The sequence below is a fragment of the Brachyhypopomus gauderio genome, unplaced genomic scaffold (assembly GCF_052324685.1).
Source record: "Brachyhypopomus gauderio isolate BG-103 unplaced genomic scaffold, BGAUD_0.2 sc45, whole genome shotgun sequence".
Classification (NCBI taxonomy): Eukaryota; Metazoa; Chordata; class Actinopteri; order Gymnotiformes; family Hypopomidae; genus Brachyhypopomus; species Brachyhypopomus gauderio.
The window spans coordinates 213,852-239,201 of record NW_027506871.1 but is presented as its reverse complement, the minus strand read 5'-3'; the positions used below and the strand labels follow the sequence as shown (position 1 = coordinate 239,201).

General features: G+C 44.1%; 2 protein-coding genes across 2 annotated transcripts in view; both read right to left on the bottom strand.

The window, feature by feature from the left end:
- The window catches only part of LOC143486767 (CD276 antigen homolog), a 39,593-nt gene extending 37,931 nt beyond the window's left edge, over positions 1–1,662 (bottom strand). Inside the window, exon 1 of the mRNA XM_076986189.1 lies at positions 1,552–1,662. The gene's annotated coding sequence lies outside the window, so the exon portion shown is untranslated. The remainder of the gene's footprint in view (positions 1–1,551) is intronic.
- Positions 1,663–13,026: 11,364 nt separating this feature from the next.
- Positions 13,027–24,462, bottom strand: LOC143486769 (uncharacterized). Its single transcript, XM_076986199.1, has 8 exons — positions 23,928–24,462; positions 16,040–16,360; positions 15,183–15,362; positions 14,364–14,413; positions 14,102–14,161; positions 13,596–13,661; positions 13,457–13,516; positions 13,027–13,147 (listed from the first exon to the last, which is right to left on the bottom strand). Exons 1-8 carry the CDS (start codon positions 24,280–24,282, stop codon positions 13,082–13,084), a joined length of 1,158 nt encoding a protein of 385 aa, XP_076842314.1. The 5' UTR covers positions 24,283–24,462; the 3' UTR covers positions 13,027–13,081.
- Positions 24,463–25,350: the final 888 nt, after the last annotated feature.

Sequence of the window (25,350 nt, the reverse complement as noted above, 5' to 3'; positions counted from 1 at the left end):
AATTCATATGGTTTTATCTGCAATAGTATAAGTACTAAACAAAATAAAGTCTTGATTCAGAAATGTACTTTCTCACCTCAAAATCAGTTTTTTTTCTCGATGGAATCTGCGTGTGCCTGTTTACAGCCTTGATATTCACCATGTGGGATCAGGGAGGAATTGGGTAAATACTGAAATGATCATATGACTCCTATCTTATCCGTAATCGATGGAATTGATGATGCTACAACTCTCCCCATCTTACAACCATACCCGGTCTCCCCTAATTATTAAATGTAACGCAGTGCAATACTAAAAACCAGTTCACACTCTGAGTGTACACACTAGCAATATATGATGATTTAGTTTGCTATAAATTGATTCAGTTGGCGTCAAGTTGTAGCTACACGTATTGGCTGACAGTCTCATCAGTTAGTGCCTTTGTGGAACACATTAAAGTTACACATGCCTAATAATTAGGAACAAACAAAAATACGTATTATAAATAATATTTTTTATATATTATATTTATAATAAATAATTTTTGTTATCAATAAAAGTCATTGTTTCCAGTAATTCAATTTCCCATGATGTAATTTACTGACACGAGACAGTACTCATGCATTTACTCACTACTTGAGTAGCTTTTAATCAAAGTACTTTTTTACTTTTACTCAAGTAAATTTTTGGATGCATACTTTTACTTTTACTTGAGTAACATTTGGTTCAAGTAACAGTTCTTTTACTTGAGTAAAATTGTTGAATACTCTACCCACCTCTGATCAAATCTCTTGTGTTATCTATTGTTTCTCTAAACATTCTCTTAATGTCTTTGGTAAAATGAGAAGAACCTCATAGACCCGACTAGTAACATGTTCAAATACATAAATACACACATATATACATGCACATATACATACATACATACATACATACATACATATACACACATACACAATCACACACATACATACATACATACACATACATACATACATACATACACATACACACACTCACACACATACATACATACACATACACACACTCACACACATACATACATACATACATACATACATACACATACATACATACATACACACATACATACATACATACATACACACACATACACACACACACACACATACATACATACACACATACGTACATACATACATACATACATACACTACTAACTAAACACAGAGGACAGGTCAATATCAAACACTAGTAACTAAACCCAGAGGACAGGTCAATATCAAACACTTGTAACTAAACCCAGAGGACAGGTCAATATCAAACACTAGTAACTAAACCCAGAGGACAGGTCAATATCAAACACTAGTAACTAAACCCAGAGGACAGGTCAATATCAAACACTAGTAACTAAACCCAGAGGACAGGTCAATATCAAACACTAGTAACTAAACCCAGAGGACAGGTCAATATCAAACACTAATAACTAAACCCAGGTGCTGGGGTTGTCTCCATGTCCTCTATCGTACACACAGCAGTGCTACACACACACAGCATGAAGACACACACAGATACACATGTAGAACTCACCTGCAGTCACCTGTAGTCCACAGTAGAGGAGAAACACACACACCAGCATCTTTAATCAAGAGACTCAAACAGGTGTGGAGCTCTGGAAACACACTGCTTCTTATATCTTTCTCTCTCTCTCTTTCTCTCTCTCTCTCTCTCTCTCTCTGTTCTCTCATGTTTAGCAGTGTCCAATTTTATAGTGTGAAGTGTGTCCCTGACATATTTAGTTTTGCACAATACCATGCTACACACACACACATTATACACTTTATCTAACAAGCACCGTGTGAAACACATTAGACATTAGACTTAGTCACATTTAATATCAAGACTGTAGAGGTAAATTCAGCTCCTTATACACTGACCTTACTGAGTAGCAACACTGTTGAACACAGATCACACATCTCTTCTACACAGTCAAGTAGGATCCATAGAGATCTGTCTAATTTCACATTTAACTCTGCATTACACACAGTCTTATTTTGAGCATTTACACTATATTTTGATATATGTTTGAGCAATTATTTGTAAATTTGTTGACTTTTATGTCATGATGCCAGACCTTGTCCCTACAGTAAAGATGTGTTTATGTTAATATACATTATTTATGCTGCTGAAAGCTTTTGTTGAGTTCTCGCTCCATCTAGTGGTGAATTAAGTGATTGACAGTAGTTCTGAGTGGAGACCTTGGAGTCAGAATCAGAGTTGACTGTGGAGTCTGAGTTGACTGTTTTGGTCTTTGAGTGACAACAGCTGAACTAAATGTGGGGAACCTGTGTAAGGTAGGAACACAGATTTAAAAGACCAGAACCATTTCACATATGAACAGGTATTCACACACAAACAGGTCAAGATCTTTATGAGCCTTTGTTCACATAATGGAGCAGCAACCACATTTCTGCTAGTGAGGAAAAACATAAATGTTAAAACAGCAGGGGGCGGTGTTTCCTCCTGCTAATCTTACTGGTCTAACACTGGTGTCATTCTTATTAACAACTCTTTAACAACATGGGGCTTGTGTTACTGTAGAATACTATTTACTTTTTAACTTCTCTAAATGTCTCTAAACTTCTCTAAATCTTCATGCTTCACAACCATCACAGAAATAGAAGTAAAACAGTAGTTTTAATAACAGCACCAATCATAACAATCAACATTCTACAATACTATTTTATTTAAATTACATTATATTTTTAACTCAGTTGATTTAGTACATTTCTCACATCATCGTTCATCATTGGCATCACAACAAGTTCATTTCTCAAAAGTGGAAACAGCAAAACTCAATGAAATACCTGCAAAAGCAGATACTTCACTCAACATTCTTTGTTTTTGCCCCAAAGCAAATATTTAGGTCAATCAACTTGTCAGTGCCATTAGAATATGTAGTCTGTGTGTCATTGCCTATTGTCACGGTGAGGCGGCCCCCTACCGGTCGCCTCCGTCCACAGCGGCTGTGTTTGTTGTTGTTTGGTGACGTCATGTGTGTCCCTCAGGTGGGCGGAGCCCGTAATCCGTCTCACCTGAGGGTCGTTTGTTTGCCTATATATGTCTTGTCTTTGTACCAGTTGACCGCTGGTAATTATATCCTTAATTTGGAACTATGTCACGGGTTTTTGTTTTGCACACTTTCAATTAAGGAGACATGGGGAGGAATGTTAGTAAGCTGAAAGCAACACACTATCACTCACAGTGTTGTACAGATAAAGGACCTGAGGGTGTGAATGAGAACTCAGTTCTTGCACCATCAGAGTGTTGAACCACAATAGCTGAGTGAGTTCTTAGGAGACCAGTACACGTCCACCAGTCACAGCCTTTCACGGTTGGACTGTTTATCTTTAAACAACATCTTTTCATACATTTCATCAGGTCCATCTCACACTATGACACTTACATGAAGGTCCTCTGTCTTCATAACACTATGTGGACAGTTCTGTACATGTTCCTCAGTTTGGTGATATCAACATCTCAGTCACTCGTGTTAGAGTGTTAGTTCACAGTTTACAATTACACACATACAGCGGTCTTTTGCCTCCATGCAAACAGCCTCGCACGCAATCCACGGTTTGGTGCCATCAACATCTCAGTCTCTCGTGTTTCAGCCATTACACACATCAAATCTCTCCCGTTCAAGTTTACAGGACAAACACTGGGAAGTAAAGAACTATGAAGGATCTCTCGTCCTGATTCACACACACATCTGATCTCTGACTCCCCTGATGCCCCTTTTGTGCTTAATTTTCTGCATGAAAATGGGGGCACATTAATAATAAGGTCCTACTTCCTAATCAATGACTGACCCTCCCTGAATCAACTACAAACATCATATCATGACCAAACACATTTATTGAGATCACAGGCATTTCCCTAAACGTTTCAGTGTCATACACTACAAACCACACGTCAACATTGTTATCTTGGAATGTATCAATAGATGTGGTGTTTGTATTTTTAAAAGAAAATTGTGTCTTACCTGCTCTGTCTCTCTATAGTCAGTTGGACTGATCCGTTCCTTGTGGTGCTCCCCCCTCATCTCTAGTCAGTTGGACTGATCCGTTCCCTGTGGCGCTCCCCCCACATCTCTAGTCAGTTGGACTGATCCGTTCCCTGTGGCACTCCCCCCTCATCTCTATTCAGTTGGACTGATCCGTTCCCTGTGGCGCTCCCCCCTCATCTCTATTCAGTTGGACTGATCCGTTCCCTGTGGCGCTCCCCCCTCATCTCTAGTCAGTTGGACTGATCCGTTCCCTGTGGCGCTCCCCCCACATCTCTAGTCAGTTGGACTGATCCGTTCCCTGTGGCGCTCCCCCCTCATATCTACTCAGTTGGACTGATCCGTTCCCTGTGGCGCTCCCCCCTCAGCTTTAGTCAGTTGGACTGATTAGTTCCCTGTGGCGCTCCCTCCTCATCTCTAGTCAGTTGGTCTGATCCATTCTCTGTGGCGCTCCCCCCACATCTCTAGACAGTTGGACTGATCCGTTCCCTGTGGCGCTCCCCCCTCATATCTACTCAGTTGGACTGATCCGTTCCCTGTGGCGCTCCCCCCTCAGCTTTAGTCAGTTGGACTGATCCGTTCCCTGTGGCGCTCCCTCCTCATCTCTAGTCAGTTGGTCTGATCCATTCTCTGTGGCGCTCCCCCCACATCTCTAGTCAGTTGGACTCAGCGGGGCCAGTGGAGCTTGTAGTTGGATCACAAAGTCTGAGAACACAAAGACTGACACACATTCTGGAACTTTCTCTACTCGCTCTGGACCATAGTTATCATAAATTAACATTAGGTAGTGTTGTGTACTACAATGATGTGTCCTTAGTTTATCATAAACAGTGATGTCAGTAACGCGTTACTTAGTAACGCATTACTCTAATCTTACCACTTTTTTCGGTAACGAGTAATATAACGCGCTACTATTTCCAGTCCAGTAATCAGATTAAAGTTACTTATCCAAATAACTGTGCGTTACTATTTATATTTTCCCTAGTAAAATATATATTTTTGCTTTCTTCCTGGCTCAGTTCTACTTTTGCGTCTGACCGTAGCGCTCGACTCCGCACGCTGCACGTGACCCTGTGAGAGCGCGAGCACGTTTTACAAGTCATTCTTTGCTGTGTCCTCCCGTAACGATGTGGTAGTATAAAGAAACACCCCTCAAAAACAGGGGAAGGAACATTTACCTGACCAATTTTAATGTTGCTTTGTGTTTCACGTTTGAAAAGTGCTGGAATTTTGACTAACGTAGCCTACTTTAAAATGCTTGAAATTGTAATGGTATTTCGTTTCACAAGCTGTCTGACTGAACTGGGGTGGGTTTCCCGAAATGTTCGTAGCTTCATACGAGGTTACGAAGTACTTGGCGCTACGAACGTTTTGGGAAATCCACCCCAGTTCGCTTGTATTACGTTTACAAATAAATTTACAAATAATACCGCGCAGCTACACAAACGTAATGTCAGGAGATACTGTAGCAACTCGTACTCCTCACGGCGAGTCTTGCCCTTTAAGTGACACTGGGGGGCGGAGCCTGCGCGCGCCAGGGTTGCGTTATCAATAAAGTTTCCCTCCTCGGGATTTTTGGATTAAGCAGTTTCTGCCTCGGTTACCGAACCTGCTTCAATACATTGTTACTGTTAAAAATGCACTTCCAATAAAGTGAGTATTGGAAAAATTTATTTTGCTGCTGAATGTAACTACTAAAGTAACTTGTAATCTAACGTAGTTACTTTTAAAATCAAGTAATATGTAACGTAACTAAGTTACTTTTAAAAGGAGTAATCAGTAATCAGTAATCGGATTACTTTCTCAAGGTAACTTAGCCATCACTGATCATAAATTAACATTAGGTGGTGTTGTGTACTGTAATGATGTGTCCTTAGTTTATCATAAATTAACATTAGGTGCTGTTGTGTACTGTAATGATGTGTCCTTAGTTTATCATAAATTAACATTAGGTGCTGTTGTGTACTGTAATTATGTGTCTTTAGTTTATCATAAATTAACATTAGGTGGTGTTGTGTACTGCAATGATGTGTCCTTAGTTTATCATAAATTAACATTAGGTGGTGTTGTGTACTGTAATGATGTGTCCTTAGTTTATCATAAATTAACATTAGGTGGTGTTGTGTACTGTAATGATGTGTCCTTAGTTTATCATAAATTAACATTAGGTGGTGTTGTGTACTACAATGATGTGTCCTTAGTTTATCATAAATTAACATTAGGTGGTGTTGTGTACTGTAATGATGTGTTCTTAGTTTATCATAAATTAACATTACGTGGTAAAGCAAGGCAAGTTTATTTATACAGCACCTTTCATACACACTGGCAATTCAAAGTGCTTCACACAAGAAAAGAAGAAGCTTATTACGACCCGAGGTCTGTCACCTTGGGAAGGCCATTGCCCACAAAATAGAATACATAAAAATTTTAAACAGATTAAAAGATTTTTCACAGAATGAAAATAGAAATCAAAATTATTTAAATAATAAAATCATATAGAAATTAAAACGTTTACAATATTTAAAGATAAAATGATTTAAGATAAAATGATTAAGAGATAAATAATATAAGAAGATAATAAAAAGCAATAAAACTGGAAACTGAGAGAAAATAAAAAAGAAAATTAGAATAAGTAAAAGATAAATAAAATAAATTATTATGCTTTTGTGTACTGCAATGATGTGTCCTTAGTTTATCATAAATTAACAATAGGTGGTGCCCATTTGACTATTCTTACTGACAGACCTATTAATTTTAGTTCAAATTATGTGTGTGCTGTAATCTGTCATGTTGAGGACCCCGGCCCCTCCCTTTTGGGCGTGTGTCTACGTCGTCTTCGTCTACTCGTCTGCGCCTGTGGATCTCCGTGGGTGTGGTTATGTCCTGTGAATATCCGTCTCACCTGTGGCTCGTCTCGTAATCACGCGGGGCTAATGTGGTTTGTCTATTTAATGTGCGCTCGCGCAGTGTCCTGTGCTCGTCGTTGTCTAAAGTGTACACGTATCCGTGATCATTACATGTTCTTCGTGCGCTTTACGCGCTATTTGTTGAGTAAAATAAAAGTGACGTCAGTCAAAAGGAGGATTCTGTGTCTCGTCCTTTGGCGACCCACGAACGTCACATAATCACCTCCACATTTCATTTTGCCAGTCCTTATATAAATTGAGGGCTGGGTCATTTACATACAGAACAGACATTCGTTAATATCAATATGTCTGCATAAGCACAATCTTCTCATTATTTAGGGGGGGGGGATTTAGCGTCTGTCAAGAACAAGTTTTGTAACACCTAAGACTTCCTCATTCTGTCACACGCAATGTTAAAAAATAATGTCCATATGAGAAAACCAGCAACATGGCATTTTCCATCACAATGTATTTGAGTATTTTACTCAGTGTAAAGGAAACACGGCTAAATCTATTCTTGAATGACATCTCTGTAGTCTGTTGAGACCTATCAGAGAGAGACATGAACACTGATACCTACTGAGGATGAAACAGCCCAGAATTCAGTTTACAAAACTCCTGATCAAGGATGTGAATGAAACTCAAATAAAACCAGAACTCATAAAAACAAAAGGACATATTTGTTTAAGTAATTGTAGTTCAAATTGTCATATCAAATACTTGATCACATTGTAACACAATCAAACTCAGCTATGACATCACAGAGATGGTGTGGTCTTACAGTGGAAAATTAATTCACATCATAATATTAACTGTAGAAACTGACACTCCAATACAGACGTTAATATAGTAACAGCACTGGAGACTTCAGTCCTGCATTAGCACTGTGTGTTCAGGAATATGGGGTTTAGTCTACTTGGGTCCCTTCATTAACATCATCAGATCTGATTATTGTTGATTATTACTCTGTTATTGTACCTGTGAGGAACTGTGACAGGAGAGACATGGAGCCCAGACCCAGTGTGTCGTAGTGTCCTGCCTACACACTACCTCTACATGTGCAGACTACACTCTACCTCTACATGTGCAGGCTTACACTTCTTTAATGATTCATAGAATCACTATCACATGGTTGTATCACTTACTATTGATTATTTATTTTGTTATTGATTATTAATTATTTCTAAGAGCCATACTTAGATTGTTCTTTAAATGACACGTAAACATAGGAGACAAATTCCGCTCTGAAGAGTGTGTTAATAAAGGACTGTGACGCACGGGCGCAGCCAAGGATGAGACACGGAATCCTCGGGTCTGACGTCACTTCGTTTATTTCGAACAGATACAGCGCAGTAGCGCACGAGCAACAAACACATTAACACACAGCAACGTGTAAACATTAGACAACGACGAGCACAGGACACTGCGCGAGCGCACATTAAATAGACAAACCACATTAACCCCACGTGATTACGAGACGAGTCACAGGTGATACTGATTAGTCACACGACATGCCATATCCACGGATATCCATAGACGCAGACGATGCACGTAGACTACGTCAACACACGCCCAAAAGGGAGGGGCCGGGGTCCTCAACGTGACAGACGCCCCCTCCAAGGGCACTACCCGTCCCGGGGTGCCAACAGGACCGAGTGCCCCGAACCCACGACGATGGGCGGATCCGACGCGCTCAGTCCTGCGTCTGGGAGGTGACCGCCCTTGGCGAAGCGTCCGTCACGAATCGCCTAGCACACCCTCCCTGGGAAGACCGGGGAAAAGACGTTAGACAGGTTGAACGGGACGTTCACAAACATACACACAGGAACGTTAACACATAGAGGAACAAACGGGAAAAATGGGTTTGGTATACACACGGGAAGACTCACAAATACTGGGACATACAAACACGTAACAGGCGCCAGGCTACGCGCCAGGAGGAGAGCGATGAGAGGGGAGAGGTCGGGAGCTGCAGGTGCTGCGGTGGGCAGTCCCCCTCCTGCCCTCGCTGCGAATCCTCCGCCGGGTGTAGCATGGCTGGCGGACGTGCCCGGGGCAGCGCGGCTGGCGGACGTGCCCTGTGCAGCGCGGCTGGCGGACGTGCCCTGTGCAGCGCGGCTGGCGGACGCGCCCTGTGCAGCGCGGCTGGCGGACGCGCCCTGTGCAGCGCGGCTGGCGGACGCGCCTTGTGCAGCGCGGCTGGCGGACGTGCCCTGTGCAGCGCGGCTGGTCTCCCCTCCTGGTAGGTCGTAGGGACCTTCTCCTTCGCTCCCCGACCACGCTCTGGAGCGAGCAGTGTGGCCTTCTTCCTTGGCCTCCATCTCCTCTTCCTCCTCACTGCCCAAGCTCCAGCTCATCGGAGTGGCTGAACTCCCTCCTCGAGAGCAGTCCATAGCGCTCCCCTCGTAAGGATCCGAGGAAGCTCTCACCGCCGGGCTGGTTCTCCCTTTGACGGTCCTTACAGAGCGTTCCGATGCCACCGGACTACCCTCTTCCTCCGTGTAAGGTTCACTGTCCGTGTATTCGGACACGCCCGAGCACACGGACGGAGGGTAGTCCTCCTCACCTTCCCCGTAATCAATGGTCGGAGCGGAGTATAGCGAGGAGGGATAGTCCCCCTCGCCTTCACCGTGGTCCTCCGCAGAAGAGCCCACTGACGGAGGGTAGTCCTCCTCACCTTCTCCGTAATCGATGGTGGGAGCAGAGTATAATGAGGAGGGATAGTCCCCTTCGTCCTCACCGTGGTCCTCTGCAGAAGAGCCCACGGAGGGAGGGTAGTCCTCTTCCTCCTCTTCGCCCTCCCCAGAATCCACAGTGGGGTCGGAGTAGACCGAGGGAGCCGGGTCCACCTCCCCGCTGTAGTCCACGGTGGGAGCTTCGCCCACGGATGGCGGGTAGTTCTCCTCCTGCTCCTCCTCTGAGTCCCCCTCCCCAAACTCGCTCTCCGGGGTCGATGAGGTGGCGCCGGAGACACAGGCTTCCACCCTCGGAGGCGAGAGGGCACGGGAAGGAGACAGGTGTAAATGTCTCCAGATTCTCACCGCGCCCTCGCGGAACTCTTCCGCCATGCAGGGGTCCTGGCACGTACGAGCCGCGGCCAGCTGAGCAGCACATACCGGGTCCCGCTCCAGTTCTTCCAGCGTGGGCGTGGCCTCGTGACGCAGGGAGGAACTCCCCTCCTTCTCTCTCTCCTTACGACCGGGAGGGTACCTCTCAGGCTCTTGGACACCCACCCGCAGGGGTGAGAGCCCCCGGTAGGGAGAGGGGCGCTTCTCCAGCCACACCTGCACAGCTGTCCGGCGGTATTCCTCCGCCAACTCGGGAATCGCCGTTTCCCGAGCCGCGCAGAGCAGGTAGGCGCATTCAGGATCCCTCTTGAGCTGCGTCAGAGTCGGCGGGGCTTCGCGGCGCTGGGGGGAGGGAGACGTGCGGTGATGCCGCTTGCTGGGGCGTTGTGCCTTCTTCGGCCGGGTGGCATAGCCTGGCATTCTTGTGGTGTCTCTCTCAGGCTCGTCGTTCTGTGACGCACGGGCGCAGCCAAGGATGAGACACGGAATCCTCGGGTCTGACGTCACTTCGTTTATTTCGAACAGATACAGCGCAGTAGCGCACGAGCAACAAACACATTAACACACAGCAACGTGTAAACATTAGACAACGACGAGCACAGGACACTGCGCGAGCGCACATTAAATAGACAAACCACATTAACCCCACGTGATTACGAGACGAGTCACAGGTGATACTGATTAGTCACACGACATGCCATATCCACGGATATCCATAGACGCAGACGATGCACGTAGACTACGTCAACACACGCCCAAAAGGGAGGGGCCGGGGTCCTCAACGTGACAAGGACACTCTGCTCTGAAAAGTGCGTTTAAAAAAGGACATTCTCTGAAGAGTGCGTTAATAAAGGACATTCTCTGAAAAGTGCGCTAATAAAGGACATTCTGTTCTGAAGAGTGCGTTAATAAAGGACATTCTCAGAAGAGTGTATTAATAAAGGACATTCTCTGAAATGTGCACTAATAAAGGACATTCTGTTCTGAAGAGTGCGTTAATAAAGGACATTCTCTGAAGAGTGCGTTAATAAAGGACACTGCTCTGAAGATTGCATTAATAAAGGACATTCTCTGAAGAGTGCGTTAATAAAGGACATTCTCTGAAGAGTGCAATCATTGAGGAGCTGGCACACAAACTCAAACACTATACCTCTGTGCACTCTACACTCAAGTGTGGACACGTGATCTTGGACATGTGACTGATGCTATATCTCACGTGATCTTGGACATGTGACTGATGCTATATCTCATGTGATCTTGGACATGTGACTGATGCTATATCTCACGTGATCTTGGACATGTGACTGATGCTATATCTCATGTGATCTTGGACATGTGACTGATGCTATATCTCACGTGATCTTGGACATGTGACTGATGCTATATCTCATGTGATCTTGGACATGTGACTGATGCTATATCTCACGTGATCTTGGCCATGTGACTGATGCTATATCTCACGTGATCCCAAGCAATTCGCATCAGCAGTTTTCATCAGAAACCATCAGAAGTGTAAAAAGATCAGGTGTGTCTGAACACAGATCAGGTCTTTTGCACTGTCACTATTACTTTTTTTTCTTCTGTATGTGTTCATTAGTAGCAGAGCTGGGGGACTCGGACGGTGGTTTGCCCATCACTCGGGCTGAAGTGACCAGGGTAGTTGTGAAACTCCTTAGTGACAAGGCTTGAGGGGTGGATGAGATCTGCCCTGAGTTCCTTAAGGCTCTGGATGTTGTGGGACTGTCCTGGCTGACACATCTTTGCAACATCGCGTTTACATCGGTGTACTGGAGAAGAGAGTCCGGTCGATAGTCGAATCTCAGTTACAAGAGGAACAATGTGGGTTCTGGACCAGCTTTACACCCTTGCGAGGGTTCTAGAGGTTGTATGGGAGTTCACTCAACCAGTCCACATGTGTTTTGTGGATTTGGAGAAGACATTCGACCGTGTTCCCCAGGGATTCCTCTGGGGGGTGTTGTGGGAGTATAGGGCCCGCTGCTATGGGCTATCCAGTCCCTGTACAAACAGAGCAGGAGCTTGGTTCACATGGCTGGCAGTAAGTCAGACTGGTTCCTGGTGGGAGTTGTACTCTGCCCTTTGTCACTGATTCTGTTCATAACCTTTATGGACAGAATTTCTCAGCGTAGCCAAGTGGTGGAGGGGGTTCAGTTTGGGGGCCTCAAGATTCTGCGTCTCCCTTTCGTTGGCATCATCGGGCCAAGACCTGCAGCTCTCGCTGGATCAGTTTGCAGCCGAGTGTGAGACGGATGGGATGAGAATCAGCACCTCTAAAACTGAGACCATGGTACTCAGGTGGACAAGGGTGGAGTGCCCTCTCTGGGTGGGAGTGAGTCCTTGCCTCAAGTGGAGGAGTTCAAGTATCTCAGGTTCTTGTTCACGAGTGAAGGAAGGATGGAACGAGAGATTGACAGGCGGATCGGTGCTGTGGCTGCAATATTACAGACGCTGTACCGGGCTGTTGTGGTGAAGAGGGAGCTGAGCCAAAAGGCAAAGCTCTCGATTTACTGGTCAATCTACGTTCCGAATCGTACCTATGGTCACAAGCTCTGTGTAGTGACCGAAAGAATGAGATTGTGAATACAAGCGGCCGAAATTAGTTTTCTCTGCAGGATGTCTGGGCGCTCCCTTAGAGATAAGGTACGGAGCACGGGAGAGGCTCGGAGTAGAGTCGCTGCTCCTCCATGTACAGAGGAGCCAGTTGAGATGGTTCGGCATCTGGTCCGGATGCCACCTGGGCGCCTCCATAGGGAGACACTCCAGGCATGTCCAACTGGGAGGAGACCAGGGGAAGACCCAGGACATACTGGAAAGATTATATCTCTCGGCTGCCCTGAGAACGCCTCCGTATCCTCCCAGAGGAGCTAGTAAAGGTGGCTGGGGAGAGAGAAACCTGGGCCTCTTTGATTAGGCCACTGCCCCCGTGACCCGAACCCAGACAAAGCGGATGACAATGGATGAATGGATGGTGTTCATTAGTGTGTGTGTGTGTGTGTGTTTACCAGTGTGTGTATTGTTGATGAGAAGGTTTGTTTTTTTTTTTACATATGCTGTGATAAACTCTATTCCACCTGTAACTTTTTGGCTATTTTTAAACTGGAATAAACAGTTGGTTCTTCAGAATTATCCTGGAATGAGACAAATACACACACACACACACACACACATAAAAACACACACAGACACACTTGTTCAAATTCTTTATAGATTATAATACACCACTTAAATTACATTAACAGTATTTTGTGGAGATATACCATGTTAATCTTAGCTGTAGTTTGCAATGGTGTAGAGTGCCTGTGAAGTATAAAATATCAGGTAACCGTGCTCACCTGTCAGGTTAATGTACTCACCCTTCAGGTTAATGTGCTCACCTGTCAGGTTAATGGGCTCACCTGTCAGGTTAATGTGTTCACCTGTCAGGTAAATGTGCTCACCTGTATGAGGGCTCGTTCTCCCTTCTTTGCATGGCTCACGGTTGAGTAGGTGAGCTCACACTACAAGAGAACAAACACACTGGTGGATTCCATGTGGTAGATGTTCATTCCTGGACTGATCCTCAAGGACACCACATACCTCCTCTCCTGCTGACGGGCGCTTCCTGCCAAAGACGGTGTCTGAATATATCACACTCTCCTCAACCTGGAGAGACATGATTAACCCCCACGTTACTGTCTGAATATATCACACTCTCCTCAACCTGGAGAGACATTATTAACCCCCATGTTACTGTCTGAATATATCACACTCTCCTCAACCTGGAGAGACATGATTAACCCCCACGTTACTGTCTGAATATATCACACTCTCCTCAACCTGGAGAGACATTATTAACCCCCACGTTACTGTCTGAATATATCACACTCTCCTCAACCTGGAGAGACATTATTAACCCCCACGTTACTGTCTGAATATATCACACTCTCCTCAACCTGGAGAGACATTATTAACACCCACGTTACTGTCTGAATATATCACACTCTCCTCAACCTGGAGAGACGTGATTAACCCCCCATGTTACTGTCTGCTTGGACATATGATTTCTGTCTCTCTCTATCTTTCACACACACACACACACACACCTCTCTTTGGGTTCTTTGTCCTTTTTTACCATGATCGAAGGAGGAGTATACCACGTCATCCTAGAGAAATCAGAACAGATGGAGCTGCTTCATCAAACTTCAATAAACGTCATCCCTTCAGTACAGTTAGACACAAAAGTTTGACTGGACGCACACACACACGCATGCACACACACACACACACACACACACACACACACACACACACACACACACACACACACACACACACACACACACACACACTCTGGAGCTGTTTTACCTCGTTGTGTTTGCTTTCTCCTCTCTTCTCTTGACTGTTTTGTTTTCTTCCTGAGTAATGAGAATATGAGCATCTGTCACTCACACACATGCTGGGACGTTGTTTACATCATCACACATGACCCCTGACCTGTTGTACTGGATGTAAGTGTGAAGATGAATCACTACACACACACCACTCAGGAATTCTGCTGATGTCAACATCTTGGTTCAGTTTCTTACTCACACCAAGACCACAGTGGTGCTGCAGTGTGTATGTCAACATAGCTGACCACACTGTTACACTGTTCACCCTGTTACACTATCACACTGTTCACCCTGTTACACTATCACACTGTTCACACTGTTCACCCTGTTACACTATCACACTGTTCACCCTGTTACATTATCACACTGTTCACACTGTTCACCCTGTTACATTATCACACTGTTCACCCTGTTACACTATTAACCCTGTCACACTGTTCACCCTGTCACACTGTTCACTGTCACACTATCACACTGTTCACACTGTTACATTATCACACTGTTCACCCTGTTACACTATCACTGTTACCCTGTTACATTATCACACTGTTCACCCTGTTACACTATCACACTGCTACCCTGTTACATTATCACACTGTTCACACTGTTCACCCTGTTACACTATCAAACTGTTCATACTGTCACACTATTAACCCTGTCACATCTTGTTACACTGTTCACGCTGTTACACGGTTCACACTGTCACATTAGTCACACAATCACACTGTTGTCTCTGTTCACCCTTTCACATTGTTCACCCTGTCACTAAGTCACACTGTGTGTTTATTCATACCTTTCACACATGTGCAGTAAACTCCAGCAACCACTAGCAGCACTAGCAGCACTAGCAGTAGCACCAATGACATCAGCAGGGTCAGGATTTTGATTGGCTTCCATGGGACAGAACTCGTCTGGTGGTTATTGGTGGTTGGTGATTGATGATCCCCCAGGTTATTAACGGTTGAATCTGGTTCTTAGAAGGAGAAAGAGAATGTAAGAAAGACTTTCTGAGTGTGTATTAATGGAATAATGAGTGTGCGCTAATGGAAAACCTTCTGAACCAGTGGGTACTGGTTTCAGTGTTGTGGTGCTCATGGGGACACCAGTCATGTCCGAGGCACTGGGACTATACTTATCTGACTGGTCAGTGTAAAGGGGGACAGGTGTGGGGACATGTCTATATATGACAGGGTGTGGGGACATGTCCTTATATGACAGGTGTGGGGACATGTCCTTATATGACAGGTGTGGGGACATGTCCTTATACGACAGGTGTGTGGACATGTCCTTATATGACAGGGTGTGGGGACATGTCCTTATATGACAGGTGTGAGGACATGTCCTTATATGACAGGGTGTGGGGACATGTCCTTATATGACAGGGTGTGCATGACTGGCTGTAGATTAATACTACTCTACAATATCAGGCTTCATTTGATACTTCTGCTATTTTGGCTTAATATAGTGATCCATGTGTGATTCTGATATGCAACTTGTAGTTAATCAAACCAAAATATATCAATATTTCCCCTGAGCTGACCAAACTGCTGTTAAACGGCATTGTGAGATTCACATAGTAAGGGTTTTGTCTGCCACTCCCTCTCAGAACCACAGTTGCTGAAAGGTTTAGTTGAGCTTGAACTCTTTTACCTGTAATGGAGAGGCGGATGCTGATGGACTGGTTGTTGTTGTTGACTGTACACCTGTATGTTCCCTGGTCTTCCTCAGTCAGGTTAAAGAGGAGTAGAGAGAGATTTGCTGGATGGTTCTGGTGAGACATGTGGACTCTGTCTCTGTGGTGTCTGGTCCCGTTGGACACCTCTGTCCATGCAGACCCAGTACTGGAGATCAGATGCTCCCATTTGACACTGGCAGGTTTGGTGTGGGGGTCAGTGCAGAAACAGGGCAGGAGGACAGACTCTCCGGGGTATTTGATCAAATCTGCCATTGGACTCTCTAACAGTGTGCAACCTGTCAAACATGCATTATCTGTTTACTGGAGATTGAATTCATTTATGAAATACATGAATGTGCAGACATCTTAGGCACCTTTATATTTGTTATTTTAGCATGGCATATTTTTTTGTAATCTGAATTATAAATATTTGAGTCTTTTCACACACGTCAGTGTCTCTGATGGGACGATTGGACTACTACTCAAAATGTGCCATTTGCTGAAGTTTAGATCCTTTAGAGAGGATTGTGTCATGCTGCTCCACCATGGGTGCTTCGACGATACCATCCATTATATTATCCATTATTCCAGCAGCCCCATTAATGCCCTCCAGCTTGGCATCTATGATGCGTTGGAAGATTTCTGGTGCGCATTTGAGGCCAAAAGGTAACCTGAGCCAACTGAATATGCCTATTTGAGCGTTAAATGTTGTGAGGAAGGACGACGTCTCATCCAGCTCAATTTGGAGAAATCCTGATTTGGTGTCCAGAACTGAAAAAAACTTTGGCACCCAGAATACTGAAAGCAACTTCTGCTATGATTCACATAGGATGGTGCTCTCTTTTAACTGACACAGAATCTCATTACGCTCAAATACAGAAGGAAATGCCCTCTACTGTGCATGACAGCACAACATTTCACCATTACATATTTGGTAAGCATGTAACAGTCTTCATATACCACAAGTCACTCAAAGATATCTTCAAGAAATCACTACTGTCAACTCTGCGTCTTCAGTGGTATGACATCAAAGTGAAGTACAGAAAAGGGGAAGACATGTAACGTCCTGACACTGTCCAGGGCACAGCTTGCAGTGAGGGAGCCGGAGTTGAATGATTTAGTGTGTGTCACCATGATCAGCTGCATCTCTATCAGTGATCAGAAGTATGCTGAACTTCAAGAATGTACACAAGAAGAGTCAGGCCCACTTCAACAGATAATTCAGCATGGATGGCCAGACCACAGACGTTCCAGTTCCAGTTCAGCCTTACTGGGACTCCAGAAGCCAGCGAGCTTTGTTGGATGGCATTGTGTACAAAGGGCTGCGCCTAGCAGTGCCACCATGTGAAGTCATACGTTAAAGCTCAAACATCAGTCACACCTTGGTATGGTGAAGAATAAACTGTGAAGTCGGGAGGTATGTACTGGCCCGGCATGAGTGCTGAGATTGAAAAAGTAGACAGAAACTGCTCCAAGTGTTTCAGAATAGACTGCCCAGACCTCTACCTCTCAAACCAACAAAGACACCCAAACTACCTTTTGAGGAAGTGGCCACAGACCTGTTGAGTTTGGAGGCAAGGAATACATTTTACTTGTGGATTATTACTCAATGTTTGTTGAAGTGGATGAGCTGAAAGACACACACAGCCATACCGTGATAGGAGCTCTGAAAGCCCAGATTGGCAGACATGGCATTCCAGCAACCCTGAGGTCTGATTCTGGACCTCAAAACTCATCAGAAGAGTTGAGTCAGTTCTGCAAGTTGTATGGCATCATGCATAGGACATCATCTCCACACACGCCGCACTCAAACAGTGAAGAGGAGCGTGCAGTGCAGATTGTCAAAAAACTATGGCATAAAGCACCAGACAAGCATCTTGTGCTTCTTGACTACCGCACTACACCACCCGAGTCTGTAGGCTTATCCCCAGCTCAAATGCTTATGGGCAGGAGACCTCGTAACAAGTTGCCTACAGCATGTGCACTTCTCAAGCGAGCAGGCAATAACACGCAAGGTTAAATAGCTGCTAGACAAGAGCAAAGATGCACAGAAGGTCTATTATGATCGGAAACAAGCCACAGGTCCATGTTCACCTCTTGAACCAGGAGATGAGGTCAAGATGGTCCCATATCCTGGTAGCAGCAAGTGGTCTCCAGGTGTTGTAATCTAGCCACACAGTGCTCCTCGATCCTACATTGTGGACAGTGGTGGAAATATTGTCAAAATAGTCAACATCTTCAGCAGGTGCTAACTGCTCTCGCCATCCCATGTCTGATAAGCCTTGGACTGAAACATCAGACTCTTTGAATGGGACAGAGCCACAGTCTCTTGCTCCGCAAGAACCAGTTCAGAGGCTTTCAAAAGCATCTAGTCACGATCAAGCACACACATTCCAGCAGACACCAGGTGTGGGAGAATTGGGAAACCACTGGAGAGATTAAATTTGTTATTTCTGTGTTGTAAGACTGTGTTGTAGTTAGTGGCGGGTGTGGTAAAGACACCTTGAGGAAGTGAAGTGCTAGCAACCTCTCCTTCTAAGTTAGCCAAAGTTCAAGTTCGGGATCTGTTTGTTTGTTTAAATAAGAGACAAATGTAGTGGAGACAGCTAAACGCCATTTCACTGTGACACCCAAAATGGAATCCTTTGCCTAGAACTGAGCGACTGACTCACCCAGATTTCTTTAATGGTATGTAAAGATAAACACTGATTCTTTACAACAGCAACAGGCCCCAAAGGACCCACATCCATAGTGGTGTTTACCTCCCAAAAGCCTACAATGCTGACCTTATGATCTCCTGAGCTTGGGAGAGAGGCCATCTAAGAGAGGCTGGTCAAAACCAACCTTCGTCGAAGGACACTGGGACCACAGTGTCCACAGGTTGGGACCACAGGTTGGAACTCTAAATTCCAACCTTATCTGATTGCCCACAGTTTAAACCCACTCTATGTCCTGTGTTATAATCCAGAGCTGAAGATACAAATATTTCAGAGATCTCTGTAACTCCAAATCTGAACTGTACACAGAATTGGGATTCAGCCTACAGGAACCAGCTCGGCGAATGCAGTCTAGAGACACCGAACTTGACTACCTTCCATACAAGGAAAGATTAATTATTCTTGAAACCAGTATTCAGCATTCCAGCCTTAAGAACAAAGGACCACAAGACCATTTAAATGTGAACACTGTGCCATGTGGTTGATATAAAGACACAACTTATGATCTTTCATGTATTCAGTATTAAGTGATCTTATTAGAATACGTGTTACTGTATAAACACACCACATTGATGCATATCTATGTATTAGTTTGTATGTTACTCATCGAATGTAATCATTCTCATGTGTACGTATGTGACCTCACATTTATGCCTGTCTGTGCATTATGTCATTTGTTGTCCAAAAGTGGAAATTGAGAATGGCTCAATGTGTAGACTAATAGAACCAAATTAATTCTTGTTAATGTAAGGCAGAGTATGTAAGACAATTTATTTAGGATTAGTTTACTTTGTCTTCGAATTGTGTTAATCTGTCTTCTTTGGTTAAGTCATTAACTAGACCTGGAAAGACGGGCACTCCTCGCTCTCCCCCTCTCTCTCTCTCTCTCTCTCTCTCTCTCTCTCTCTCTCTCTTTCTCTCCCCTGTCTGGGCAGAGGTCATGAATATTCATTAATAAAGGCCAATGGTCAATGGCCTGATGAACATGAAAGTGCCTTACAATTATGCCCCCAAAACTTGTTTTAAAAGCCCTAGCTCGAAGCGAAACAATGAGCTTGGCAGCCTGGTAATTTGGGAAGACTTGGAGAACTTCGCCAGAGTCGCCGAGACTCAAAGACTCGAACACGCCAAACCATCGCGACTGTTCGCTGGACTCACGCCAAACACCGCAATGTCCAGAAGAGCGATGCCAAGAAACCGCAACTAACGCTCTCACCGAGTCCAACAGAAGATTCTTCTTTATTTTATTTTCTTTATTCTACATTTCGTCGTCAAAATTACTTTTATTTCGTCTAGTCGTTCAAGTCAAGCTCATCTTCTTTCTCAGTCAAGTCATCTGCACAAGTTTGTCTGCGCCCTCAAGCTTCGACTGTGACGTCACCGCTAAGTCTCCGCGACCCGAGCCGTCTCACATGACCTGCTCAGCCGCCTCAAGAAACGAACCGTGAACGCGCACCGCTTGGTCCGCGTAACCATGTCGCTCCTTCGAAGTAAGACGCTCAGTTCATATGCTGTTTTGGGGTTGCCAGCTGTTATTTCTCCCGGAGTCCAAAATAGTAAATACTGTTACCATTAACCTGCCCAAACTTCCTCTTTCTTCTTTTCTATTCTCTCTCTAAAGACCTCGTATCCGTCCCTGGGTCCTACGCTAGTTAGGCAAGCCTTAGGATAGTTAAATAAATAAATCTCATGATCCGACAGTTGTTTATCATTCGCTATTGTTGTTTAATTTTATATTCTTTGTTGTTCACTATTATATCCCTGGTTTAAATTAGTAGATTCACATATAGGTTTAGTTTCAATTTGAGCCAAATCATTCATATGCTTTGTATCAATTGTAATATTAACCATTTAATAAATGCGGACATTTATTCATCTGGTCACGGTGGTAAATGCATATTTTGGTCGATGGTATTAGGTCACTGCACGGAACCAGAACTTAACCCTTTAGTAATGAGACTGATCAAACCATATTCCACCTATCTCCGTTATCACAATACTGGTTCCTGAGCAATCAGGATGGTGCCCCGTTCATAATCCATAAACTAACATATGTATCCGCTACACAAATATTTTGTTATGTACAGAACAGTCTGATATATGCCATTGTTGATGTACAAGCTTTGTCCAACAAATGTATCAGTGTTAGTTAACCGCAGCAGAAATTATGCAGATGTTTCTGTAGCTGAAGAAGGGAGATGTAATGTATGGATAGTTCTGTAGAACTAGATGTTTCTGTAGGTGAAGAGGGGAAATTTAATATATGGATAGTTTTGAAACACATTTGTAATTGTCCGCTCTAGGCTTCCATATGAACAATAGTGCTGTTTGGTTGTGCTGAACCTGCCTGAGAGGATCAATAAAAACGCACAGCTCCCACAAGCCTGGCTGCGTTGTCCATTATGTTACATGTATGACCAGATTAACACATCCCATCCTGCTTAGATCTTAATCTTCTTCTAGATCGTCTTCTATAACAGGAGATCCACCATGAACAAGCCACAGTCAAATGCTCTACCTCACAGGTGTCAAACTCAAGGCCCTCGGGCCAAATGTGGCCTGCCGTGTCATTTTATGTGGCCCGCGAGAGCTTAAAAAGCCAAATTGTCCAAAAAAAAATGTTTCCATATCAATGCAATTTTCCCAATAAGTGTAATTGGGAAATACAAATAATGATCCCAAAATTATCAGGAAGAGAAACATTGATGCAGATAGAAGGGTGTTTCAAGAAAAGTGGGGAACTGAATACGTTTGTGCTTCAAGGAGAAAAACGGGTATGAAGCGGTAGCGGTTGTCAAAGAGTCAATCAATCAATCAATCAAAATTTATTTGTATAGCGCTTTTCACAACACATGTTGTCACAAAGCGCTTTACAGGATTTAAAAGGTTAACAATACTATGGGTCCAGAACCCTAATGAGCAAGCCAAAGACTATAATATACGTCGGCATTTTGCGACCAAACACGGAGCTAAGTATGCCAAAATTTGCCATCAAGAAAAACGACGATTTGTCAAAGAATTAAAACGCAAACTGCGATCGCAACAGAATGTGTTCACAACCACAAACGAAACGGCAGTAAAAGCTGCTTTGATGTGACTTCAGTCTTTTTCAGAGGGAGCATTTTTGAAGCAATCGCTATTTTCATTCAATAATTTGATATTTCAAGTTTTGAACAAAGTAAATGTGTTATATTTGGTCAATTTTTCTTTATTCACTTGGATAGTTTGATCGTTGATTGATGGAGTAATGTGGGTTTCATAACCTAACAAATTTAAAGGATTTATGTTATAATAACAGCAATTTACGCAAATATATCTGTAATATTTGTAACTTGAATAAGTAATAAATTCAGAGGTATTTAACATTAAGGAGTAGGTACATTTATAAGTTACATATGGCCCTCCGTGGGTAACGATTATGCTGATGTGGCCCGCGGTGAAAATGAGTTTGACACCCCTGATCTACCCTAACAACCACCTTGAGCCGGATGTAGCTGACTCTGTCTCTAGTGTGAGGACTTGTGCTGTTAAAGGATGAATGAGTATGTGTTAAAGGAAGACTGGGTGTGTGTTAAAGGAATAATGAATGTGTGTTAAAGGAAAACCTTCTGAACCAGTGTGTACTGGTTTCAGTGCTGTGGTGCTCATGGGGACCCCAGTCATGTCTGAGACACTGGGACTGTACTTGTCTGACTAGTCAGTGTAGAGGGGGACAGGTGTGGGGACATGTCCTTATATGACAGGGTGTGAGGACATGTCCTTATATGACAGGGTGTGGGGACATGTCCTTATATGACAGGGTGTGCATGACTGCCTTTAGATTAATACTATTCTACAGTATCAGGCCTAATTTGTGTAACGCGGTGGGAGTCGGGGTTCGACACATTCGCGATAAAGAGCGAACTGCTACCTGAACGGAGCTAGTCTCCTCTAAAGAAACTGCGCCCACACGGAGAGTGCGCAACTTACGCGGCATACTGAACACACTTCACTGAAACACTAGCGAATGAACACAACGGACTACAGCGACTAAGAAAGGAAAATACGTTTATGTAAAAAGAATGCTGAAATAATACAAGGCACAGAGAAAACACAGCAGAGACTAAAGTAAATGAGAGATACAAAACCACAAAATAACGATCAGTAACACCGAACCATTAAGAACTATACGCAGGGTAAAACCATAGGGAACTAGAACCAAATACACAGAAGCTAGACTAACTGTCACGTTGTGGGGGGGCCCCCTACCGGTCGCCCCCGGTTACAGCGGCAGCGGTCCTGTTTTTGGTCACGTGATGTTCGTCCCTCAGGTGGGCGGGACCCGTGATCCGTCTCACCTGAGGGTCGTTTGTTTGTCTATATACGTCTTGTCTTTGTACCAGTTGACTGCTGGTTATTATTTCCTTCATTCGGAACAATGCACGGGTTTTTGGTTTGCACACTTTCTATTAAACCATCCTCTTTCCCTGAGACTTGGCGTGATCGCTTCCTTTTTAAGTTGCTCACCCTGCCCGTCACACTAACAGATACGAATGATAAGACAGATAGATAGACAATGTAACACGGAGCACAAAGCATAAACCAGAGTACACTAAGAAAGAACACAGAAAGCGCTTTTAGGAATAACTAAAGTCTAAACATAAAGGACAAGGAGGCAAGAATAACCAAGACCAATGCCGATACTTACAAGGCTTTAAACATAAACTAGAGCTAACAACCAGGTCACAAACACACACAATAACCCACGATGAGAACATAGAAAACCAGGAACTAAATACCAGAACAATAATGAAACAAACAAGAAACAGCTGAGAAGGCAAATAAAGGCAGGACTATACAAAGAAGGTGTGGTGGACAGGAGGGGGGCGGAACCAGGCATGACAATTTGATACTTTTGATATTTTGGCTTAATACAGTGATCCATGTGTGATGGATGTTCTGACATGCAACTAATAATTAAATAATAATAATTAATTATGCAATTATATTAATAACTAATATAATCCAACCAAAATATATCAATATTTCCCCTGTGGTGACCAAGCTGATAAGTTGCACTGTGAGATCCAGATGGTGAGGGTTTTGTCTGCCACTCCCTCTCAGAACCACAGTGCTGAAAGGTTTAGTTGAGCTTGAACTCTTTTACCTTTAATGGAGAGGCGGATGCTGATGGACTGGTTGTTGACTGTACACCTGTATGTTCCCTGGTCTTCCTCAGTCAGGTTAGAGAGGAGTAGAGAGAGATTTGCTGGATGGTTCTGGTGAGACATGTGGACTCTGTCTCTGTGGTGTCTGGTCCCGTTGGACACCTCTGTCCATGCAGACTCAGTACTGGAGATCAGATGCTCCCATTTGACATTGGCAGGTTTGGTGTTGGGGTCAGTGCAGAAACAGGGCAGGAGAACAGACTCTCCGGGGTATTTGATCAGTTCTGCCCCTGGACTCTCTGACAGTGTGCAGCCTGCCAAACGCATTATCTGTTTACTGGAGATTGAATTCATTTATGAAATACATGAATGTGCAGACATCTTAGGCACCTTTAGAATTGTTTTTTTGGCATGGCATATCTTGTGTAAGTTGAGATACAAATCTTTGATTCTTTTCACACACGTTACTGTCTCTGATAGGTTGACTGGACTGCCATTCAAAATATCCAGCCAATAGCAGCTGTCCACTGATGGACTGCTAGAGGATGGCTAACACAAATCATCCATGACAACAGATCAGCTGTAATCTCTCACTGTACCCCTACAAGGTGTAGTAACTGTAGTCTCTCACTGTACCAGGGTTGCCAACTCTCACGCACTGAGCGTGAGACACACGCATTTGACCGTTTTCACACGCTCTCACGCCACACTTCCGATATCTCACGCCGAAAAAAAATATCCAGTTTATTTACCTCAGATCCACATATATGATTCAATACGTTACTAGTTCGCTAGCTCTGGCGCCATCCACCGGCGATATAACACTGAATCTGTGTCCATTTTACGTTCGCCACCCCCCCCCCCCCCCCAACAACTTTCGTTCCCCCCCCCCCCCCCCCCACTCAACAAAATACACTCCCCACTGGCTCCAGGTTAAAATCTCACTCCAAGCGAACGTCAAAAGTTGGCAACCCTGCTGTACACCTACAAGGTGTAGTAGCTGTAGTCTCGCACTGTACACCTACAAGGTGTAGTAGCTGTAGTCTCTCACTGTACACCTACAAGGTGTAGTAGCTGTAGTCTCTCACTGTACACCTACAAGGTGTAGTACATACCTGTCAAGTGTCCCGTTTTGGCCGGGACAGTCCCGTATTTTACCGCTCTGTCCCGGCGACGTCCCGTATTTTTATTTTCCCGTATTTGTCCCATATTTTCAGTTTTCAATTTTTATTTTTTTAAAGCATTCATGGGCCGCTCCAAACAGAATTCTGTCACTAGCCTCGCGAGAACTGCCACCCAGACTACTGCAGGTAGCAGTTCTCACGAGGCTAGTGACAGAATTCTGTTTGGCGCGGAACATGAATGCTTTAAAAAATATATAAATTAAAACTCGCGGGTTTAGTGTCGACAGTGGGAGCAAAC